The 21642-nt window shown below is 48.8% G+C and overlaps 2 protein-coding genes across 2 annotated transcripts in view; one reads left to right on the forward strand and one right to left on the reverse strand.

Annotated features, from left to right (window-relative positions):
• RPGRIP1 (RPGR interacting protein 1) overlaps positions 1 to 1075 on the forward strand; it is a 36541-nt gene extending 35466 nt beyond the window's left edge. Inside the window, exon 26 of the mRNA XM_053360967.1 lies at positions 396 to 1075. Within this exon, the coding sequence (XP_053216942.1) occupies positions 396 to 511 (116 nt within the window). The 3' untranslated portion in view covers positions 512 to 1075. The remainder of the gene's footprint in view (positions 1 to 395) is intronic.
• Positions 623 to 19729, reverse strand: SUPT16H (SPT16 homolog, facilitates chromatin remodeling subunit). The gene is made up of 26 exons (XM_053360966.1): positions 19578 to 19729; positions 15700 to 15792; positions 15427 to 15597; positions 15148 to 15300; positions 14918 to 15064; positions 14061 to 14212; positions 13396 to 13568; positions 12753 to 12843; positions 12572 to 12645; positions 12257 to 12369; positions 11605 to 11670; positions 11102 to 11197; positions 10810 to 10925; positions 10531 to 10684; positions 10103 to 10230; positions 9408 to 9543; positions 9107 to 9233; positions 8698 to 8816; positions 6995 to 7120; positions 6760 to 6872; positions 6153 to 6228; positions 5152 to 5321; positions 4550 to 4679; positions 3947 to 4076; positions 2877 to 2957; positions 623 to 1790 (listed from the first exon to the last, which is right to left on the reverse strand). Exons 1-26 carry the CDS (start codon positions 19641 to 19643, stop codon positions 1627 to 1629), a joined length of 3165 nt encoding a protein of 1054 aa, XP_053216941.1. The 5' UTR covers positions 19644 to 19729; the 3' UTR covers positions 623 to 1626.
• Between the last annotated feature and the right edge of the window lie 1913 nt (positions 19730 to 21642).

Genomic DNA, 21642 nt, shown 5'->3' on the forward strand with positions numbered 1-21642 from the left:
TCATCCTGAAGCAAAGTTCTTAACCCGAGGTACTATTTCTGGGTTAGCGGAGTTTGTAAGCTGAAGCGTATGTAACCCGAGGTACCACTGTATATTTTTAACTGCCGCTATATCTGTATTGTCTCAGTTATACCCAATTGCAATTCAATGTATTCCTGTTGTGTTTTATGATTTTCCTGATATTGTAAGTGAGCCGGAACAGGTCTGTGACCGTAATAATAAAATTCAAATTCACCAGCATTTGCAGGTTCCCTCATGCACCCCATAATAGGAGTGGGTGCTAAAACCTTAGTCCTTGTAAATGAAGACTGAGACTCTCGTGCTTTCTTCAGTAATAACAGACTTGGTTCCACATCTCTTGCACACAAAAAACTATTTTAACCTTGTCATTCTAGTTATCAGTCCTTTTGATCCCGACGCCAACATTGGGAAGCTGAAAGTGTCCATGGAAGCAGCTTCTGCCCTGAGAGCCATTTACTGGGCAGGCAAAAGGAAGAGCAGTGAGGAATGATAAGCTGAACGGGTGAAGACCACAGAAACTTAACAGGATTCCATGACCAAAAAGATGCTTTGGGGCGTTTGACAGAAGACAAGGACGAAGCCAACGAATAAACTTTCCAAATACTTAAAAAAACATTTTTATTGATCAGTTTTTTTCCAAAGTCAAAAATACCGAGAGTGCTAACTGCTACGGGATGGAGGGGGTTGGGGAGAAAGGAATTTTGAAAAAGCCTTTCCCTGCCCTTCCACGGGTGGATCATTGACTCCCTCCCTTCCCCACAGGAGAGAAGGGAGGCAGAGGGCAGACAAAGCATTCAACCCCCTACCCCTTGTCCCTAAAACACTTGCTCACTGGAGACCAGACTCTGCAGCCAAGGAAACACATAAATACAGACAGTGCCTGACGTTTTTGTCTTTTTTAAAAAAGAGACGAGAAAGCAAGAACCCTTGTCATTCAGTTGCGTTCCCCTGGTCTCCCACCTGCTCAAAAACTCTTGCCCTCTTCTGTGTCACTGTTTCAAGGTGGGATTCCTCTACCACCGGGGGGGGGGGGGTCTGCTTCAAAAACATGGAACGCAACCACCCTTGCCCCAGCACAAAATACCACAAAAAGTTGCACAGTTCATTTTGCTGAAGTACATGCTCTGGTTCTGGAGTAGATCTCAGGGCAACCTGCACCTCCCTGCCCCCAATCCGTCCGAGAACAAAGACACCGAGAGTCGGGGAAGAGATGTAAGTGGGAATGGAGAGGCCAAGGTTAGGTGACAGAAAAGGGTAGGTGGGAACAGCAGATCACGGACACCAGATTCCTGAGCCTCCCCCCCTCCCACTTTCCTCCTCGGCAGAGTTTGCGTTTGTGGTTGACGTAACCGCAGGGCCTGGCGCTCTCTCGCAGCTGATTGGTCCGTACAAATGGTCGGAGAGGAAAAAAGAGAGACTCAAGGAACAAAAGCAAAATACTCCCCAGAGAAACAGAAAAAAGGGTGAGGGCGCGTGAGGGAAAGAGGGGAGAAGTTTGTCGGGAGGGGCTGGCTGGCTGCCCCTCGTGCCCTAAACGTTGGCTGCTGGATGAGGCCTTGAAAGCCCAAACCCCCTAAAGATTGGCGGGTGGGAAGGGCTCGCGGTTTACTTCCTCTTCTTCTTGGAGGGGCCCGAGCTTCGGCCGGGGCTGCGACTGTGGGAGCTGCGGTGGTGCCTCGAACTCTGGGACGACGACGATGGGACCTTCCTCTTCCGGCTGATGGTGCGGCTTCGTTCCTCTTCCTCCTCATATCGGCTCTCGCGGTCAGCTGCAGAGAGACGCAAAGGACAGGACTTGGTGGTGGTCGGAAAAGAAGATACCTACATTCCTGTAGTCAACTCATGGCTATTTCTCACGGCTGGGCACATATATTATGAGATACTTGCTGTGCGAGGCTAAGCACCTTTAGTAATTTATTGAATCTGTATGCCGCCCTTCATCCGCAGATCACAACTTATTAATAAATCACAAAATGCACAGTAAAAGCAACAAGCCAATAACCCACACAACACATTTAAAAGGGCATCGGATGTCAATCAGCCAAAGGCGTGGTTAAAGAGGAACGTTTTCACCAGGCACCTAAAGGTATATAGCGAAGGTGGCAGGCGAATCTGTCCGGGGAGAACGTTCCACAAATGGGGAGCTGTTGCAGAAAAGGCCTGTTCTTGTGTTGCCATCCTCTGGACCTTTCATGAAGGAGGCGCATGAAGAAGGGCTTCAGGGGATGATCTTGGGGTCAGGGTTGGTTCATATGGAGAGAGGAGGTCCTGAGGTGTTTATAGGTCAAAACCAGCACTGTGAATTGGGCCTGGAAACTAACTGGCAGCCAGCGCAGTTAGAGGACTACATCCTTACAGTCCTACTACAACTCCCATCAGCCCTGAACATTGGCCATCGTGGCTGTGGGAGTCCAACACATCTAGAGAAGCACTGGCTTCCAATCCCTGATACAGCTCCCCAAAGTACTTTTTAGAACTTAAGATGAGCCTTGCCGTATCAGGTCAAAGGCCCATTCCTTATCAGCGTCCTGCTGTCGCAGTGGTCAAGCAGGTGCTGGCGAGAAGCCTGCATTCAGGTCCTGGGTACAACAGCAGCCTCCCTTGTGGCAGATTCCCCACGAACTGGGGATATATCCTGCCTTTTTTTCTTCCTTTGTGGAACCAAAGGTGGCATACATACTCCTCTCAAACAGGCAGCCATTCAGACATTGGCCAGAACCAAGGAAGCAGCCCTCATGCACCTCCAGGTCCTATCCTGGGACCCATTGTTGCTCCTGTGAACAGCCTTACAAATGCTTAAAGCAGCGAGTTCAGAAGCCTTTGCACCAAGTTGGGCTGAGCAAAGGTTCTCTCACCTTTCCGTGCTTCTTCCTCCAGCTCGTCCCAATCTTTCCCGCTCTCCTCCTCGCTGCCCATGGACTCCTTGGAGTAATCTGCTGAAAGTGGGAGGGGCTCAGAATTAGTTGCCATGCAGCCAAGGAGGAAGTGGGGTGACGATGGAGACCCTGATAGGGGATCAACCTGCAGTCCCCCAGGTTTTGCCAGGCTCTGTCTTTGATTCCAGGTTCTCCAGTGATAATAGGATGCAAACAGACCAAGTTAGCGTCACTTAGCGCCCACTTAAAGATCAACGGGGACTTTGGGTACCAGGTCAGGCATGAGCGTTTGACTAATTTACAGTATAGTAGGATGCCTGTTTACTCAGATGTAAGACTCACTGGGATCAATGGGATTGGCTCTGTGTACCTGCGGTTAGGTTTGCAGCCTTAAAACAGCTCCGGTTCTATGAGTTTCCAAAGACTTTGTGTTGGCGCGTGTTGCATAAGAGTCAAAGAACAGAGCTACTATTTCAAGACATTTCACAAGGGAAGCACTAAATAGCTCTCCCATGAGATTTCTTAAGCTGGATCTGCAGTCGGTGCCCGTTTCAGCACATCACTGATCAAAATGTTTTCACGCACTACGACACCCTGCGTCAACTTTCTGAGCAATAATGTGAAACTTTTGTTATGCTACAACACCATGAACAATGCAGGGAAAGGGAGGCAGGCAAGGCAGGGCACAGAGCCCAAGGTTTTAAAAGGAAATGGTGATGCTACTGCTTTTATAAGAATAAAGAAAGCAAAGATGAGTGACTTCCCTTGGAAAGGAAGGATGGCCCCACACAATGTGGCTCAGGAGAACTGGCTGTGCAGAAAAGGTTACTGGATATGGGTGCTTGAGCAGAACGTGTTTAAAGAGCAAGAGGAACAGTGAAACGTGCATCCACACACAGGTAGGGAGTCGAAGTGCTGGAGGAAAACAGCCCAGGAACTTCCTGAGTACAGGGTGCTTGTGTGTGTGTACTGGGTGTGCTGAAAAACCAAGACCCAAGGGGAAGCGAGGGCAGCTCTCATTGGGCCTGTGGCTGGCTGTTTCCCCTCACCAGAGTCCTCTGCCTCAGAGGAATAGTCCTCATCGCTGTCCTCCTCCTCATCTTCATACTCTTCCTCAGAAGGGTTGAAGGTCTCGTCCTCGATCTCGGATTCCGACTCCCCGGCCTCGGCATCACTTCCCTGCGGGGGAGAAGGAAGAAGAGTCTTAACTACGTTGCTGGAATCCCATGAGTCCCATTCCGCTAACAGAAAGTTTTGGATAGGAATATGAAGTCAAGTTTGTTGGTCCATCCAACTTAGCACTGTCCACCCTGACCGGCTGTGGGTCTCCCAGGTATCAGAGGTGTTTCAGCCCTACCTGGAGATTCCAGGGATCCAAACAGGGACCTTCTGCCTGTACAGCAGATGTTCTACCATGGAGCTACGGTCCTTCCCCTGCATTAGGGTTGCTTTTGTTTTTTGTGGGGATGCAAAAGTTGGGCTAATGCAGGATTCTTTATCCCGACACCCGTTTCCTGTTGCACCAGCTTCTGAGCAGGATTTCCAAAAATCCCCAACTCCCATACAAACCCATTCAGCCTTTTGAGAAAAGGTAACAACCTAACAGCTAAAGATGAGGTCTTGTTCCCTGTTTTCTGGCTGCCCCAACATACCTCTCCTTCGGGCTCGAGGAATGACCAGCCCCCTTGCTCAAAGAAGCCTTCTGGGTCGTCCACAATAGTTTTCATGATTTTGGTCCAGTTAAGGGATTGTACTCCTTCTGTGTACTTAATGTCACAAGAGCTGATGTGGGTGGAGAGGGAGGGAAGAGATGAATGCAGAGAGTCAACAGAAAGGTGGGCTCACATCCACCTTTCAAAATAGCACTAACTCACTCCTGTAGCTACTAACCTGCTTCCAAAACTAGTTCATATGAGGGTGGAGTAAATATTATCCCATAGCTTTTCACTTATGGCAAGTGGGGAGGGAGGGGGAGAGGATAGCTGCAGTTCCATTCTGCATTGCTTGAAGAGGCAATGCAGTCTTCAGAGAGGACTCCTGACCCAACTACTTTTGCAGAGGTAAAAAATGGACATGTTCTAATCTGCAGCTGCTAGCACTGTCTCTTTCGAGCACTTTTTGGGGGTGTGATGAGACAGGAGGGAGCAGAAGGCAATTTCGAGGGGCCTTCCAGCAATAACCTAGCACAGGAATGCTGCCAGAAGGTGATCCAAGAACATTCTCAACCCCAACCCTACCCCCCCGGCCCACTCACTTGAGCCACTCCTTGATGGGGTCGAGTGAAGCCACAGGAATGGCGTTGATCATTGTGACCTTTTTGCTGTAGTCTTTGTAGACGATGACCATGTCAAAGTTCTTCAGGTGGAACTGCACACGCTCAAAATGTATCAGCTCCACCTCATCCAGTGTCACCACAAATGGAGGCTGGAGGCAGGACAGAGAGGAAGTATTAGTTGTCTAAAATCTCCAAATAATTCAGAGGGACAGAAATGGGCTGGGGTGAGGCAGCTCAATCCACAACCACCTTAAATTTCTGTTCTTGAACCTCCAGTGCTGTTCTGATCTCAACAGACCACGAAGCACAGTAAGCAAATATCACTACAGTGGTACCTCTGGATACAAATTTAATTCCGGGGGTCCGTTCTTACCCTGAAACATTCACATCCAGAGGCGCCTATTTTGCGCATGCGCGCGCAGCGGAAACCTTTCCGTTACTTCCGGGTTTGCCGCATGCGTAGCCTGAAGGATATGTATCCAGAGGTGTGTGCAGCTAGAGGTACCACTGTACTGAGAGCACAAAATAATGTCTGCGTAAAAGAGGGATCTCCTTGCCAGACTTTCGTTAGTAGGCCAACATACCCTCCAACGAAGACCAATCTTAAGGCTCATGGTTTCTTCATAAGTTTATTACATTTATATATTGCTTCCCACTATGAAAAGCCCCAAAGTGACTTACAACCAAAGTTAAAATGATAAAGATATCTAAGCCTGTTTTTAAAAAGTCAGAATACAAACACCCAGTCACAGGTACTACCCAAATGCCTGGACAACAAAAATGAAAAACAGCTGAGCCTGAAACCATTTTGATTTCCTAGATCCGTTTCAGTCTCATGCAAGAGGGTCAAAATCATGCCAATTTCTGGTAATTAGAGTTTTCATTTTAAAAGGACTCTGTGGTCGAGAGAAAGCTGAGGATATTCCTCCGCCAGGTGTTCAACTTGTGCTCTCCCCAGTCAAACACAAGCTCACACTCACCCACTCAGTGCAATTCACCAGGGCGCTGCTGGTTGGTTGGAGCAGGCAGGTGCTTCTGTAGGGGGCGCCGTTGAACCTGCCGCGACGAATTGGGGATTGGGGGAGAGAGAGAAGAAGAGTGTGAAGCAGCTAGTGCAAGAGAAACAGCCAATTATCTCAACGTTTGCAACCAAGCTGCCCGTTCAAGTAAGGCCTTGAGTGTCTGCGAAGTCAGAATATGAGGGCGTGGAGTTCCTCAGGGACAAAATATGCCCCCAGCAGCTTCTGCTGCCTGATTTAGAAGTTAGGAAAATTCACAAATGTGGTGCATTTCCTCCTCGCCACCACTAGTTCCTATCCCTAGCCATAGTGCTTTCCTGGTTCCCTGAGGCAAAAGGTATGGTGGAAATAGACTGCGTGTATGCATGCACTCTATAGTCCATTTACGTAAGCTGGATATTCCAATGGCACAATTCCTTGCCCCCTGTGTATTTTCTCCTCGTGTAATTCGCCCCCTGATCCCCAGCCATCCCCTCTCCTACTCAGAAGAATCCTGGAAGTTCGGCTCAAACTATACGTGTTTTATTGTCCTGCAAAACAGAAGTTGCCCTGTCACAGGGGTCCTTACCCCAGCTCCCGGAAGGGCACCTCAAATTCCAGTTCCTCCTTGGTCAGAGACTCCACCTTCTCAATGAAATTCTTGAATGCCGTTTTCAGCTTGTGTCTCATCTCACGCTCCATCTGTGCCAAACAGGATCAATAGGGATCGGCCACGCAGCCCAGAGTTAGCTCTGCCGGGATCTGATTTCCGCCCCTGCTCCCCCCTTCCCCGGGACAGGGCCACAAGCAGCCCCCTCTCTCACCTGCTCGGCGTAGAGGTCGTCGCGGTCGTGCATGTGCTGGTGCTTGCCCAGGTCGGTGGTGATCTCGCCCACCTCCGTATAAAACTGCACATCGGTGTGGCGCTTCTTGCCAAACATGATGGCATTCTGGGGTGCAGGGGGAGAGAAGGGAGTTAAGCAGAGTCTGCACATTTGTGCGCACTACCAGCAAATAAGCGAAATGAAGTTGCTTGAGGCACATAGGTTTTACACCAATTAAAAGCTAAGGCCAGCATAAGGGATAAGTTTGCACTTCTGGGGCAGTTACCGTATTTTTCGCCCCATAGGACGCACTTTTTCCCCTCCAAAAATGAAGGGGAAATGTGTGTGCGTCTTATGGAGCGAATGCAGGCTGCGCAGCTATCCCAGAAGCCAGAACAGCAAGAGGGATCGAATGCAGGCTTTCGCTGAAGCCTGGAGAGCGAGAGGCATCGGTGCGCACCGACCCCTCTCGCTCTCCAGGCTTCAGGAAGCTATCCGCAAGCCTTGCAAGCCCGGCGGGAGTTCCCGCGGGCTCACAAGGCTTGCGGGCAGCAGCCTGCAGCCCCGGCGAGTGTCCGCAAGCCTTGCGCACCCGGCAGGAGGTCCCGCCGAGCGCGTGAGGCTTGGGGCGGCAGCCTGCAGCCCGAAGCATGCGGAGCCCTCCGGAGGGTGCCCCGTGCTTCGGGCAGGTGTGCGCAAGGCTTGGGGCGGCAGCCGCGGCTGGGGGGACAATAAATTTTTTTTATTCATTTCCCCCCAAAAAAACGAGGTGCGTCCTATGGGCCGGTGCGCCCTATAGGACGAAAAATACGGTATTTTTCACACTTTATTATGCTTATACTGGCTTGGGGGGAAGAATTTTGAAAACCAGAAAATTAAAGAATTGCAGAGTTGAAAGGGACCACAAGGGTCATCTAAGTCCAACCCCCTGCAGTGCAGGATTTTTTTGTCCAACACAGGGCTTGAACCCATGACCCTGAGAGTCTCCTGCTCTACCGACTGAGCTATGTCAAAAGCAGTCGCTCTTCTCTCTTACTTCTTACACCCCCATCCCAAATAACAGAAGTTTTAATTAGCTATGACTTCATCAAAGCAAGCGACACCTACTACAAGCTTACTTCTAAGCTTCTTTTTACAAGGACACAGGTTTTCTGGGGGAAAGCAATTCTGCAGCGAATCCAAATTCTAGGAGCAAGGAAGGAGACCTGCACCTTTGCTTCGAGTAAGAAATTGATGGGGGATGATCCACAACAGCCTGGTATAATAACGCCTCTTAAGTCCTCCTAACTTAAGCTGGATAGCAGGTAAAGGTAAAGGACCCCTGGACGGTTAGGTCCAGTCAAAGGCGACTATGGGGTTGCGGCGCTCATCTCGCTTTCAGGCCAAGGGAGCCGGCGTTTGTCCACAGACAGCTTTCTGGGTCATGTGGCCAGCATGACTAAACCACTTCTGGTGCAACGGAACACCGTGACGGAAACCAGATCGCATGGAAACACTGTTTACCTTTCCGCTGCAGCAGTGCCTATTTATCTACTTGCAGTGGCGTGCTTTCGAACTGTTAGGTTGGCATGAGCTGGGACAGAGCAACGGGAGCTCACCCCGTCACAGGGATTCAAAACCCCAACCTCCTGATCGGTGAGCCCAAGAGGCTCTGTGGTTTAGACCACAGCACCACCCGCGTCCCTTTTAAGCTGGATAGCTACCTTGAGGTGAAAGTGTAGCACAATGATCATCTCCCCATCGCAGGGCTGAAACACGGCATGCTTGATGTTGTTGTACAGAATGTCCACTTTGTCCCCACGCACCGAGGTGAAGCGGAAACCTGCAAAGAAGGCGTGTCAGAGAAGGAAGCCGCCTGCTCCCAGCTGATGGTTGGGCTGGAGTTGCTGGCATGGTGGGTGCTAATTACCGCCCGCCCACCCCCAGCACAAGAGGATGTGAAAGAAGCTGGTGGGTAGAGCTGGAATGAACCTAGGTATGGGATCATTTGTGAGAGTTTGGCCAAAATCCCTTACAAAAGGGGTCCTCTCAATGAACTCCTCCTGGCCTCAAGGGTATGAACACTTGTCTGCCTCCCAAAGGCAGTTCTAGGCATCCCACAGACTTCTGTACCATTTACGTGGGCCTCCAGAGACCCCTGCATCCTTTTCTGGGCGATGTTGGGGCGGATGTAAAGGTCCTTCAGCTTGGGATTGCTGCGGTTTAGGTTGATCACTAGAGAGTCTTGCTTGACAATTCCCTGGGGAAACAGAAAATAAACAGCCATGTCAGGGCGGAATTCCCACAGAGCTCCACCAACTCCACCCTCGCCCTCCCCAAGAGCCATCTCCCCAACCCAAGGGGTCCTTTCCATCACTGCAGTTTCTCAACAATTCTTCGGAAAGGTGCGCAAGGAAGCTCCTCTGTGCCTCACCTCCTTCTCCTTCTCCTCAGCCTCACGGGTTTTGTAGCGCTTCTGAACCTCCTTGATGATGCGGAAGGCGTTCTGGAGGTTGAGAGCTGGCACCATCTGCTCCCCAGGTGTTTTTATATTGGATGCCCGATATGTTCTGGGAGGGGGAAGAAGAGCAGAGTTGTGTGGCTACAACACGCATGCCCAGTTCCTTTTGGATAGAGGGGGAGCTTTGAGAAGACTCACCCAGAACCTGCTACTGGAAGGGCAGAAAGAATGACGGGACTGAAAAATACAAAACTCTACTGAGGCCTTTTAGATGCGGCTTAGGAGGCAGCCTTATACAGAATCAGACCACAGGCCCACCTGGCTCACTGACAAGCAGCCGTTTCAGACCCTACCTAGATATACCAGCATCGAGCCTGGAACCCTGTGTAGGCAAATCAGGCGCTCTGACAGCTGAAATGCAGCATGCTCATCAGGCAAAGCTAAAGGAAAAGGAAGGTCATTGACCTCCATTGCATGAATGGGATGAGCCACTGGGCATGCTCCCCAGACCCACAGCGATGAATCTGCAGAGCAAGACGTACAGACACCAAATCACAAGCCCCGCAAAAATGCAAGAGGTGACTCATAAAGAGGTGTGGGGCTCGCAGGGCAATGAGGCTTCTCGACCAGACCCTGCAGTTGGTGCAGACTATGCAAGAGCGACTCACATTTCTTTAACAAAGGTGGCTTCCGGGTTGGGGAAGATGTTGCCTTCGTTGCGACCCAAAGCACTGCCCGGGCAGTAGAAGTTGATTCTCAGGTAGGTGTAGTCGCCCTCCACTGACATACTGATGTTCTGTAAGGAAGGGGAGGGGGTTTAATTGTTTATTGATTTGAGAATCGCCTTTCACATATATATACCCTCGCCATGCAAAGCCTACTCCTGTCCCTGCCCCTTTTCTACACACAAATCAGAGTTGCGACGACAACTTTGCGAAGAAGAGTGCCAGTGCATTTTCTTTGGGGAAGGTTTTGTTGGCTGCTAATCCCCATTTCAAAGCCATTTCGTCACCCAACTCAACTGTTGAGCTGGCGACCGGCATTTATCCCAAGACGCAGCAGGCATCGAGGCCCCCAGTTGCTGCAGCTGCCGTACCTTGATGGTGGCAATGTGGAAAGGGGTGGCGATGCCAAAGACAGGCATGATGACCGTCTCGTACTTCTTGTCAATGTAGATCTTCATCTCCCGGATATGAGGCTCCTTTGGCATCAGAGACGGGTTTTTGTAGGAGACGTTCGACTTACGAGCCCTGCAAGGGACCAGAAAGGTGAAGAAACCTGACCCAAGCAGCGGGGGCTTCTAGGCAGCTACTCCTGACCTTGCCAGAAGGTAGCCACTTTACAAGCAACGGAAGCCCGCATCGCTTCTACTCACTTCTGGATCTGCTGCTCCCCCTTTTGTTCCGTCAGCCTCCTCCGGGCTTCTTCGTTTAGCTGGGCAGCCAGCTCCTTCTGGTGTGCCCGACGTTTCTCCTCAGCTGTCAGTTCATTCTGGACCGGAGGAAGGAAGACAGCAAGTCTATTATTTGCCCACATACCATTTGCCAGACACCCCCCTCTTCAAGCTGAACACAGGCAGCTTCCCTCCTTGAGGCACCCTGAAGACCTTTTCTCAGCCCTTGAATACTTAACCTCACCCCGCACCCATCCACTCAAGCCTTCTATACCCGAGTTCTTTCTGGCAGCAGAGCTGCCCTGGAACCACGGCCAAGCAGTATTCCCTCCGTATCGTCTTCTTCCTCCTCCTCCTCTTCATCCTCTTTCTAGAATAAAAAAGCAGAACTTAGAAACTATACCCACATAAACACATACACTTGTTTTGCCTTCCTCAAGCTAGGTTTTCGTTCCCAAACTTAATCCACAATATCCTTGTTCATAAATTTCCTTCAAAATGTTTTATTTAGCAGTTAAAAACAAGAAGAAATTACAACACTGGACGCCTCTTTTTGTTCTAAATTGCCTACATGTTATTTTCATGCTCAAAACAAAACCACGTCCTCAACAATGAGGGTTAGAAGCTTAAGAGAACTTATCAGGACTTCAAAATACCAATAGGTAATAACTCTGCTCCTGCTCTCATCACAAGTTTTTCAAAAGTATCATGCTTTTTCCTGACCATACCACAGAGAAAAGCACACGTCAAGTGCCTAAGACTTGCCCCAGGACTTACCTTGAGCAAAATACTGACATTCTTGACCTTCTTCTTGACAGAAGTCAGGAGAGTAGCTGGACCATCCTGGAGGAGAAACAACAACAGTATCATCACAGACGATGTGAGCATAGAGCTCCCCGCCATCCTGGATGTTTAGGTGAGGGAGGTGTACTCAGGGGCTTAGAATCTAAATATTGGTCACCTGCAGATGGGGCGCATAGTGCGAGGAGAAACAGAGCAAGTCAGCTGGAACTCTGGGAATGAACAGGGGGCAAATGAGACGGGATGTCCCAAGCTATGTATGTCTGGCAGGACTCCATGGACTCTTTGTTTGTAGCTGAGGAAGGTGTGACCAGCCCCTATGCAACTTCCTTTCTCAGCTAAGCAAGAGTGCAGGGAACTAGGAAAGAGCAAAGTCTGGGAGAAGAATGAACGGAAAGGGGGTTGGGTGGGGTTGCTGATAATGCTCTCACAGTGCAGGCCTACTGAGAGCATTGAAGAGACAATGGCTTCTTTTCAAAGGCAGAAACAGAACTGAATATAGGAGGCGTCATCTCCCTGGATGAGACGTCACACTTTCTGAAGGTCTTGCTCCCTCTTGTCCACTATGGTCTCTCCACCATGACTCACGTTCTTCCCACCTCCCCATCCTTCTTCGTGCCCCTCGTACCTCTTCCACCAGCACCGTGTCCCCGATGAACAATGCATACGTTTTCTCCTCCGGCTTCTTTCCTTCTTTGTTGGTGAGGTCTGAGAACCCTACGTTGAGGCTGAAAACCATTCCTGCATCAGACAGAACACAGCTTCAGAGGAGAGCGAGCCTCCGCAAATCTTTTCACGAGCAGAACTGAGCTACTCACTACCAAAACGTAAATGAACTCTGGACAGTATAGATACTAATGAACTAATTAAGCAGGACATCCTTGCCGCTGTGTTCCTGCTCTACAATCCTTTCTTTTTAAGTCGGGAGGAGGGACGTTCTCACCTTTTTTGAGCCGATACTGGTTTTTGCTATTGATCACGAGCGAACTCTCTCTGAACTCAATGCCCATGGCAAACCTGGGAAAGAAGAGCAGGGAAAACACTGAACCCTCCAACCAAACCACTCATGAGCCTGTAAACTGGCAGGAAGGATGCCTCTGTTCCAACGAAGAGCCTTTTTTTACCCCAAGTTCTTGGTGATTTTGCTCAAGAGCTCTGGCTTTTGCTTCTTCACCATATCCATGACAGCAGCGTAGACCTCACACAGCTTTACACCTAGGATAAGCAGAGAGGGAGGAGGAAGTTAAGGAGGGAAAGAGCAAGCTGGGTCCTACTTGAAAAATAAATGCTTCAACAGGTTTTGCCCCCTGCCCTGCCCCAGCCTACTCCAACCATCACTCACACCCAACTAGTAAAAAGGTAAAGGACCCCTGGATGGTTAAGTCTAGTCAAAGGCAACTATGGGGTTGTGGCGCTCATCTCGCTTTCAGGCCGAGGGAGCCAGCGTTTGTCCACAGACAGCTTTTGATTCATGTGGCCAGCATGACTAAACCGCTTCTGGAACAATGGAACACAGTGATGGAAACCAGAGCACATGGAAACACAGTTTACTTTTACCTTCCCGCTGCAGCGGTACCTGTTTATCTACTTGCACTGACATGCTTTCAAACTGACATGCACAAGCTGGGACAGAGCAACAGGAGCTCACTCCTTCTCGGGGATTCGAACCACCGACCTTCTTATCGGCAAGCCCAAGAGGCTCAGTGGTTTAGACCACAGTGCCACCCGCATCCCTTCACGCCCAAGCACCCCATTTCTGCCACTCACCATGCCGCAGTTCTTTGAGCATCTCCTCCTGCAACTGCAGCAGGAAGGTGTAGTTGTCCTGGGTGTCCTGGGGCGGGTCAACCATGAGCGTGCGTACCAGGTTGGAGCAGTAGGATTTGTAGCGGATGCCCATGGCACAAGTGACGGTACCAAAATGCATGTAGCCCTTCTCACTGGGGAAAAAGAGCAGATAGCTATATGGAGAGGCCAACTGGCAAGCCACACACAGGCAGCTTCAAGCACAAACAATTGGCACTCCCATGCAGAACTTTTGCCTCCAACAAATCTCATCCTTTATTTAATTAGGAAAAAAGATCCACATATGCTGCTCTGAGCTTCCTGGAGGATGGTGGGATAAAAATGTACTGAAAGAGATCTAGAGTGGCAAACTGGAATCCATTAAGTTTCAGCATTCTCTACTGCCCTGTTTCTTAATATATATTATCATAAAAATGCCAAATGAAAGGAGGCTGCATGGCCAGAGGTTTTAGGATACAATCCTAAGTAAGCTGCATTTGAATGGAAACCAGTACAATAAAATCAAATCATTAGTAACCAACTAAGAGTGCCCGCTCATTCAGGAAGTGCATGAATTACAAACCGGGAAACATTTTCCCTTGGCGATCTGAAAACAGTCTGCACTACCCCCATGGAAATTTGCCTACCTGACAACGCTAAACTTGAGGTTGTAATTTCCTCCACTCTGGATAATGGGAGGGTAGCACATTTCCACAGTGGAGGGATCAGCTCCGGACAGGTATTTTTTCTCCTCGATGGCCTTCTCTACAGACTCTGCCAACTTGCTGTGCCGCACTTTCTGCCGGAGGACAGAGAGGATTCAGAGGTCAGTAGAGACTTGAGGATTGGGGGGGGTAGGGGCTCAAGTGCCTAAAGGAGAATTATAACCCCAGAGGGCTGACACACATACACAGCCATCGCAAGACCAACACGCCAGTTTTCCCAATTCTTTTGCTGAAGAGGGGCATGCGCCTAGGGCACCACAGCAATGTGGTTTCTGCAGCGGATCTCTCTTCTCTGACCCTTAAATATGTATTTCCACTGACACAAAGAGAGCATGCACACACAGCCCATATACCTCAACTTTCTCTCTTCTCCCAAGGCAGCATTGCTATCCTAGCAATGAGTCCCATATTAAATGGACCAGGAGAGACAGGGAGAATGTGTTGGTGTCAAACTGCCCAGTATGCAGGAGGAGAAAGCAGCAAATAGGCCTGTTAGCCAGAGGCCAAACTGCTTGTGAAAACCCACTGACCCAAGAGAGAAAATGGGCCAAAGTCAGAGATTGTGGCCCCTCATTCGTTATTGGACTACAACTCCCATCACCCCTGGCCATGCTAGCTGGGATTGATGGGAACTTAGGAGTTTACAACCTCTGGATTCCCAACAGGTTTCTCATCCCCAGCCCCACTTTACTCAAGGCCTATATGTAATGCCAGCCTAGACAGCATTCTCCTTACACCCAAGCTAAGATTTCAAACTCACACCCAGGCTCCTTCCTCACCTCATCAGCATCTACTATCTCCATGACACGCTCCTTCAAGAACTTGGTGAAGACCTCTGAAGTGATGGCGGCTGCTTTGCGCATCAGGGCTAGCTCCCCATCCTCTTTGACGGCAATCGTGTAGGCCACCACCGCACTGATGTCCACCTGCACCAGGTCAGAGGAGGATCAGCAAGAACAGCATTCAACCCACCTTCCTAAACTCACACGCCGGAGCTGGTGCTCCTCACCTTCTCAAAGCCTTCCTTGCTGAGAGCATCATTCCAGCTGTTCATGAAGTCCCCGGGGAACTTGTCCTTGCTAAAGATCCCAATGCGTTTGCCATTCTTGCTGCCCTTTAGGGCTTCTATCATCTTGTCAAAGTTCCCCTTGTTGCTTTCATTCTGGAGTCGGGAGAACAAAGAGGAAACAGGGGGGAGTGTTAGCAGTTTCTAGACGTTTCAGCCCCAAAGCTCCCTCCTTCCATATTACCTGCAACTCTGGACAGGGCTAAAAACAGGCCCACTCACCTTCTCCCGCACAAGCAATGTGATAGCCGGCACCCCGTTGGTGCTTTCGTTGCTCTTGCTGTTTGCAATCTGCTTGAGAAACTCCACTTTCTTCTTGCTGGCCATGAAGAGGATCTTGTCCTCGCAGAAAACCATGATCGTGTCGGTGAGTTCGTAGCCAAACAGCCATGTCTGCAAGGGAAAGGGGATTCCAAGAGGAGCAAAGATACTCTTTTCTTTTCTGCCTAATAGTTACGTCACTTTGAGGCAGGAGCACGCCTCACCCCCGCTCACCTGCAAGGCAGTGGACTTGGCATAGACAATCTCTTCATCTACTCCAACTGAGACCACAATAGCATCAATGGTGGCATATTCGTCTTCTCCTTTCTGCAAGAGAACAAAGCCTCATATAGTGCTGTGCATACGAATTTGTACTAAACCCAGCCCAAGTGAATTTCGCCTCTCAGCTGTTGTCACATGAGAAGGATCTGATCTCCTCCCAACAACAGTAGTAGATTACAATTCCTAAGAAGAAACAAGACAGAAAAATGGGAAACAGCTGACCATTGTCTTCTGACAATGGAGCAGTTTCCAGCTTTAGCACCTTGTTATTTCCCTAGATCCTTCCCCCAACAGTCACCAAACACCATTACTTCTTCGGCACAGCCTTTTCTACCCCCACAGCTACTCTGGGGAAAATGTCACCAGTAATTCTGCTTTTGTCATTTCATTACGTATGTGAATCTCTTAAAGAAGCTACACCAAATAAAGCATATGCCTTATCACAGTAGAACACTTCCTGAAGGACTACCGCCTGAACTCGGAGAATGGGACCTGCAACAAAGTATTGTAGTATTGAGTGCTGTCATTCAGGATTCCAGCTATTCTTGTCCCCTCCTCCTATCCCTGCCCCCACTTTTCATACTTCTGAAAACCATTAGGGCTGCCCAAGCCAGCACAAACCTCAGACTTGTGTGTGGGTAGTTCTTTTTGGCCACCTAAGCAAGAGCATGCACATCAGAAATGGGAGAACCAATGATAGCTATATATTGAATTATAACACAATGTTCCCCAACCTGTTGCTCTCCAGATGCTTAAGACAGCAACTCCAATCACCCTCAGTCATCACGCTCAATGGTCAAGGATAATGGGAGCCTAACCTCCAAACATCTGGAGGGAACCAAGCTGAGGAGGGTTGTTATAAGGGGTAACACCATTTTCCTGTTTGGGTCCTGAATGTGCTTCTGGGAAAGGTAAAGAAATGCACCATGAACCAAATTTCCTTGTCCCGGCACCAAAAGGAAAGCTTTCAACAGCTAGACACGCTGTCTCAAAAAGACACAGAGTATTACCAAATGTGGGAGAAATCCCACTACCAAGATAGGACACAGCATCCATGAGGGAGGTGAAGACAGGAAGTGAATGGAGAAGCTTGCTACTAGTATTTTTGGGATCAACATCCCTGGGAACAATCTGCAATCTGAAGCTGGAATGTCCAAGTACTCCCAGCTCATAAAAGAATTCCACATCAACAGGCAAGCAGGAATAGTGCTCTATGTCAAAACTTTCTCCCTTAAGCTGGAAAGATTCCATCACTCTCTGTAATTTGGCATCATACCAAATTTGGCTAGTCCAACAAACTACGCTTAAGAGCTACATATAAAGAATTTTGTACAGCTGAAAGCCACGTCCACTGTTTGATCTGCTGCTTATTGCCTTTCCTCCAAAAGTTCCTGCTTTCTCCCCAAATGATTATTCACTAACCCCTGCCTTGGCCCCAGTATTGATTACTGCTACCAACTTTTCTGAGTTGCCCCAACAGCAGGTTGGGAGGGCAATCTTATATTTTGCTGCCCCTTTCTAGAACAGCCCCAGCACCATACTATTGTTACATTTGATATTATGCTATTGTTTTATTATTCCTGTTACTATGAAATTGTTCTTGTGATGGTTGATCTTGATGCGTATTGCTGTTCTCCTTGCTAAGCTACTTTGGGCACAATTTTTGGGAAAGACAGCATACAAATAGTGATAATCATACTAGGAAATCTGGCTCATAAGTCAGTTTTGGCTACCTGTGTCCTACATGATAACTTGCAAGGTGTTTCTCCTGTGAAGCTTCCAATCGCTGTGATTGGGTTTCACCTGCTGCACAGGCAATTTCTCCAAAACAGCCTAGAAGTGCTCTTCCGGGGACTCTATAAATTGACCCACATGGACCCGTTTGGCATTTCTATGTCCTGGAAGCAACGAACTTTTCCTACTTTTCCTACTTTTCATTTTAGGATGGTGAGAGTGGTAAAATAACAGGAACTGGGGGATAGGAAGAAATTCAACACTGTTATCGTTGCAAATTCTGCGTCAAAATGCAGCATCTCCACCCTGGGCACTCTTGCATTTTTGTCCAGAACAGCTGCAAGAGATTCTCTAACACTAGCTTGGTATCTTCTGCCAGTGTTACAAAAACGATTTGCAAGTTACATGCTAGTCACATGGAGCTAGATAGAAAATACGCACACTGCTACCTCCTGCAACTAATGTATTTTCAATGGAGTCGCTTAATGCTGATTAGCGGCCCATTAACATGCACTGCCCAACCACACTCACAATCAGGATAGCAGAAGGTGATGAGCAAAACAACAGCTGCAATCTGCACGGTCATATACTAGGACACAATCACATGGTGAGTTAACAGGCAACACAGCAATAGAATGGCATATTGGAAAAGTAGCAAAACGTGTATAGTAAGCCCTCACATTACACACATGCACAGGGGGGTAGTTATGATCAGGAAATGCCGCCTAAAGCCAAAATTGCACATAGTCAATATATATTTGGTGCAATGACAGATGGGATTGCCAGTTTTTTCTCCCTTTGGACAGCTGCCCCCTTTCTAACTTTTTTTTATTTGGTTTGCCAAGCACGTAAATCTGAGTAAGATCATTGCACATTCAACTAAAGCCATACATTGGGATGGGGAAGCGGCAACCCTTCAGACGCTGTTGGACAACAACTGTCGTCATCCTTGATGATTGGCCATACTAGTTGAGGCTGATCTAGGAACCAACATTTGGATGGCTACAAGTTTCCATTCCTCCTGCTATACAGGATTATCAGTTACAATGGAAGCTGCTTTTACAATGCAGAGCAAGAAATCTTACATTATGTACAAGTAAACTGGATATAGATAATTACTGGACATTACAGAGAGGGGAGACTGCAAAAGAAATGCAAAAATGTGACAACAGAGCAGAAGGAAGTGGAATTTTTTTTAAAAACGGGTTTGTGGCAACAGTGAGAGGATTATTAGTAAGATAGACACTACCTAGAGTCTCTAGGCAAATCACTCCCTCAGTTAAAGACAGCAGCCACATTTGGACAAAAGCAACGTTTCTGAGCACTGTGCTATTGTAAGGGGACCAGAAATAGTTGAAAGGGAAGCCAAAATTAATTAATTATAATGCATGCCCCTCCCCCACATTTTCAACTGTTCAACTAAACATTTTACATGTATTACCTTATTTATATCACTACAAGCACCTTGCAAGGGAGATCATTGTTATTACTCGCCCCCCTACTTAGTCTCAGGACACTAAGAGAGAAAGTGGCTTCTTAAAGCAAACCTTACGGAGAGTTCAGAGCAGAAGCACAGTGTTACAACACCTGTACTGCCCTCAACCTTTTTTCCTTTTTTTTTAATGCTTACATTCACTATCCCTGACCGAACCGGGGGTGGGAGGGGAGCCACTCGTGAGAGAATATTAAAGAGAAATGGCATTTGACAAACCGTAGAAGGGAAAGGAGGGAGGGGGGCACACCATGAGATGCCAAGGAAGCGGGGCGAGGAAGGAAACGGAAATGCAAATATATATTTTTAAGCTTTTTCTCGCTCCCCGCCCCCTTTCTTTACCGGGCACATTGGAACTTTTGCAAAGGTGCAATACCGGCGCCTTTATTTATTTATTTATTTATTTTGCTTAAAAGCGCGTGCAAGATAGGAATCCATCCCTCCTGCTTCCTTGGCGTCCATGGGGCACAAGGGGAGGGTCCGGTCCCCCTTTCATCCCCCCACCCCACCCGAGGTATGTGGTGGTGGTGAGGGGGGTCCCTCAGTCGGCCTAGCCTCCCGCCCGCCTCGCTCTCTCCCTCCGCCCCACCCCCGCCGCCCTCACCTGCCAGTTGCTGTAGAGGCGCTTGACGCGGCGGTAGTAGGCCTCGCGATCCAGACTCAGCGCCATGGAAGCGGCTCCTCCGCGCCCTCCGCAAGCCCCGCCTCCTTTCGCGCCTCCTCGCACGCTCGCGCCCCGCCGCCGCCGCCGCGACCTCCCCGACCCCGGAAGTGAACGCTTCCCTCGGCCAACCCCCGCGGCCCCTTCCCTCACGCGGCCCTTTCACCCAGGACGCAACTTCCTGTTGTTGCTTATTTAGCGTACCGTTTAATGTTATTATTTGTTTATTTTGTTTATTTACTTATTAAAAAACAACAACATAGGACGTCGTAAATAAAACCTGTGTGCCCATATCTAAATATAAGGAATATTGGTTTTACACCTAATACTAGTTTTGTATTTTTTAAAAATTAAATTATATCTATAAACTGTGTAACAGCAGCAACGTTGACCTAATTGCTCCGTCACAGGGTTTCCTCCCCGCTCCTCCCCCACACACTTTAAAGTGGGGCAGCCGCGCATGCGCCTCGCTTCAGCCCCGCCCCCACCCAACGTCGCGCACCTGCCTCAAAGAAGCGCGCGAGCCTTTACGGCGTCACGTGAGCAGGGCCCGCCTGCCTCGACTCAGGGAGCTCTGGCTGCGTTCTTCGCAGATTTCGCGCCCTCCGGCGCCAACCGGGCACGTGACCAAAGGAGCTGCTCGCTCCCTCCCTCCGCCCCTCTATCTTAGTAGCGGCGGTCGCGTGAGCCTTTCCCGCGCCCCGCCTACGCTGCTCCTCTCGATCCCTTAGAGATAAGATGATAAAGTGACACATCTGCTTGAACTTCCGAGGTCGATATGACTTCCCCCAACCTTCCTTGCTATCTACAGATAGCAATGAATTGTTTTAGGATTTTGCTGTAGCTATGATTGGGACAGAAGCAACTTCCCTATTCAACCCCTCCACCCAAAACAAACAAACGCCAAAAGGCGGAAGCCAAGACGAGCTCCTACTCTTCCATAACTCGCGTCTTTCCCCACCCAGTTTGATCCGTTCATTATATTTTAAATAAGAGCTTATAATTTCCATCAAGTTTCCCTACAAGCCAATGAAGCTGAAGGTTTCTCAAAAGCGACCGAATACTGGACCTGGGGTCCTGTAAAGAAGTCGCTGCTAAAACTTAATTTTGCTGTAATCTTACGGGGTGTCACAATGGGTGACCTTTTGGCTAGAATAACCTGTAATATTAAAAGTGCATTGCAGGGTCCGTCGCCCGCCACTCTTTTGCAAGCCGAGAGGTAGGTAAGGCAAGAGCTATGCGGGCCATGGGTCTGACTCAGTATAAGTTCTGGGCTTCTTGGGTCCCGCAACTAAGACTACGGCGAAATTCGGAATTTGTCCACTGCTTCCTATAAGCGGCTACCATTTCCTCTCGCGGGGAGCTGCTGAAAAATGGCTTCTCATGTGAACCCGGAAGTTCCATATCCAAACAGCGAGATGGCTTGCTACTTTTTCGTGGCTCTCTGATCAGCTTGACACAATCAAATCACCGCGCGGGTTTCAGGTCCCGCCAGCTGGCCATTTGGCCGGAAGAGCGCATGTGCAGGAGCACAACCGAGCAGAGCGCTCAGCATTGCAAATAGTACACGACCAGTTAACCTCATTTGCTGTCCAGTTACGTCATCGTGGCCTTCATTACACGGTTGCTCCTTTCCAAGTGTTGTACAGCGATTCCATACCTGCCAAGATTTCGCAGATGAAAATAGGGACATCCTTCTGTAATAATAATAATAATAATAATAATAATAATAATAATAACAATAATAATAATTTGATTATTTGTACTCTGCCCATCTGACGAGGTTGCCCCAGCCACTCCGAACAACTTCCAGAATTTACAAAAAGGTAATAAAACATTAAACAACTTCCATATGCAGGGTTTTTTAGTTACTTATCTCCTTGGTTTGGGGTCGGAGAACACCATATCCTCCAACATTTATCTGAGGAAAATAGGGATGCTCTACCATGCCCTCCTGGGGACACGGGTGGCACTGTGCGTTAAACCACAGAGCCTAGGGCTTGCTGAT

Source organism: Podarcis raffonei, chromosome 13 (genome assembly GCF_027172205.1).
Source record: "Podarcis raffonei isolate rPodRaf1 chromosome 13, rPodRaf1.pri, whole genome shotgun sequence".
Lineage (NCBI taxonomy): Eukaryota > Metazoa > Chordata > Lepidosauria > Squamata > Lacertidae > Podarcis > Podarcis raffonei.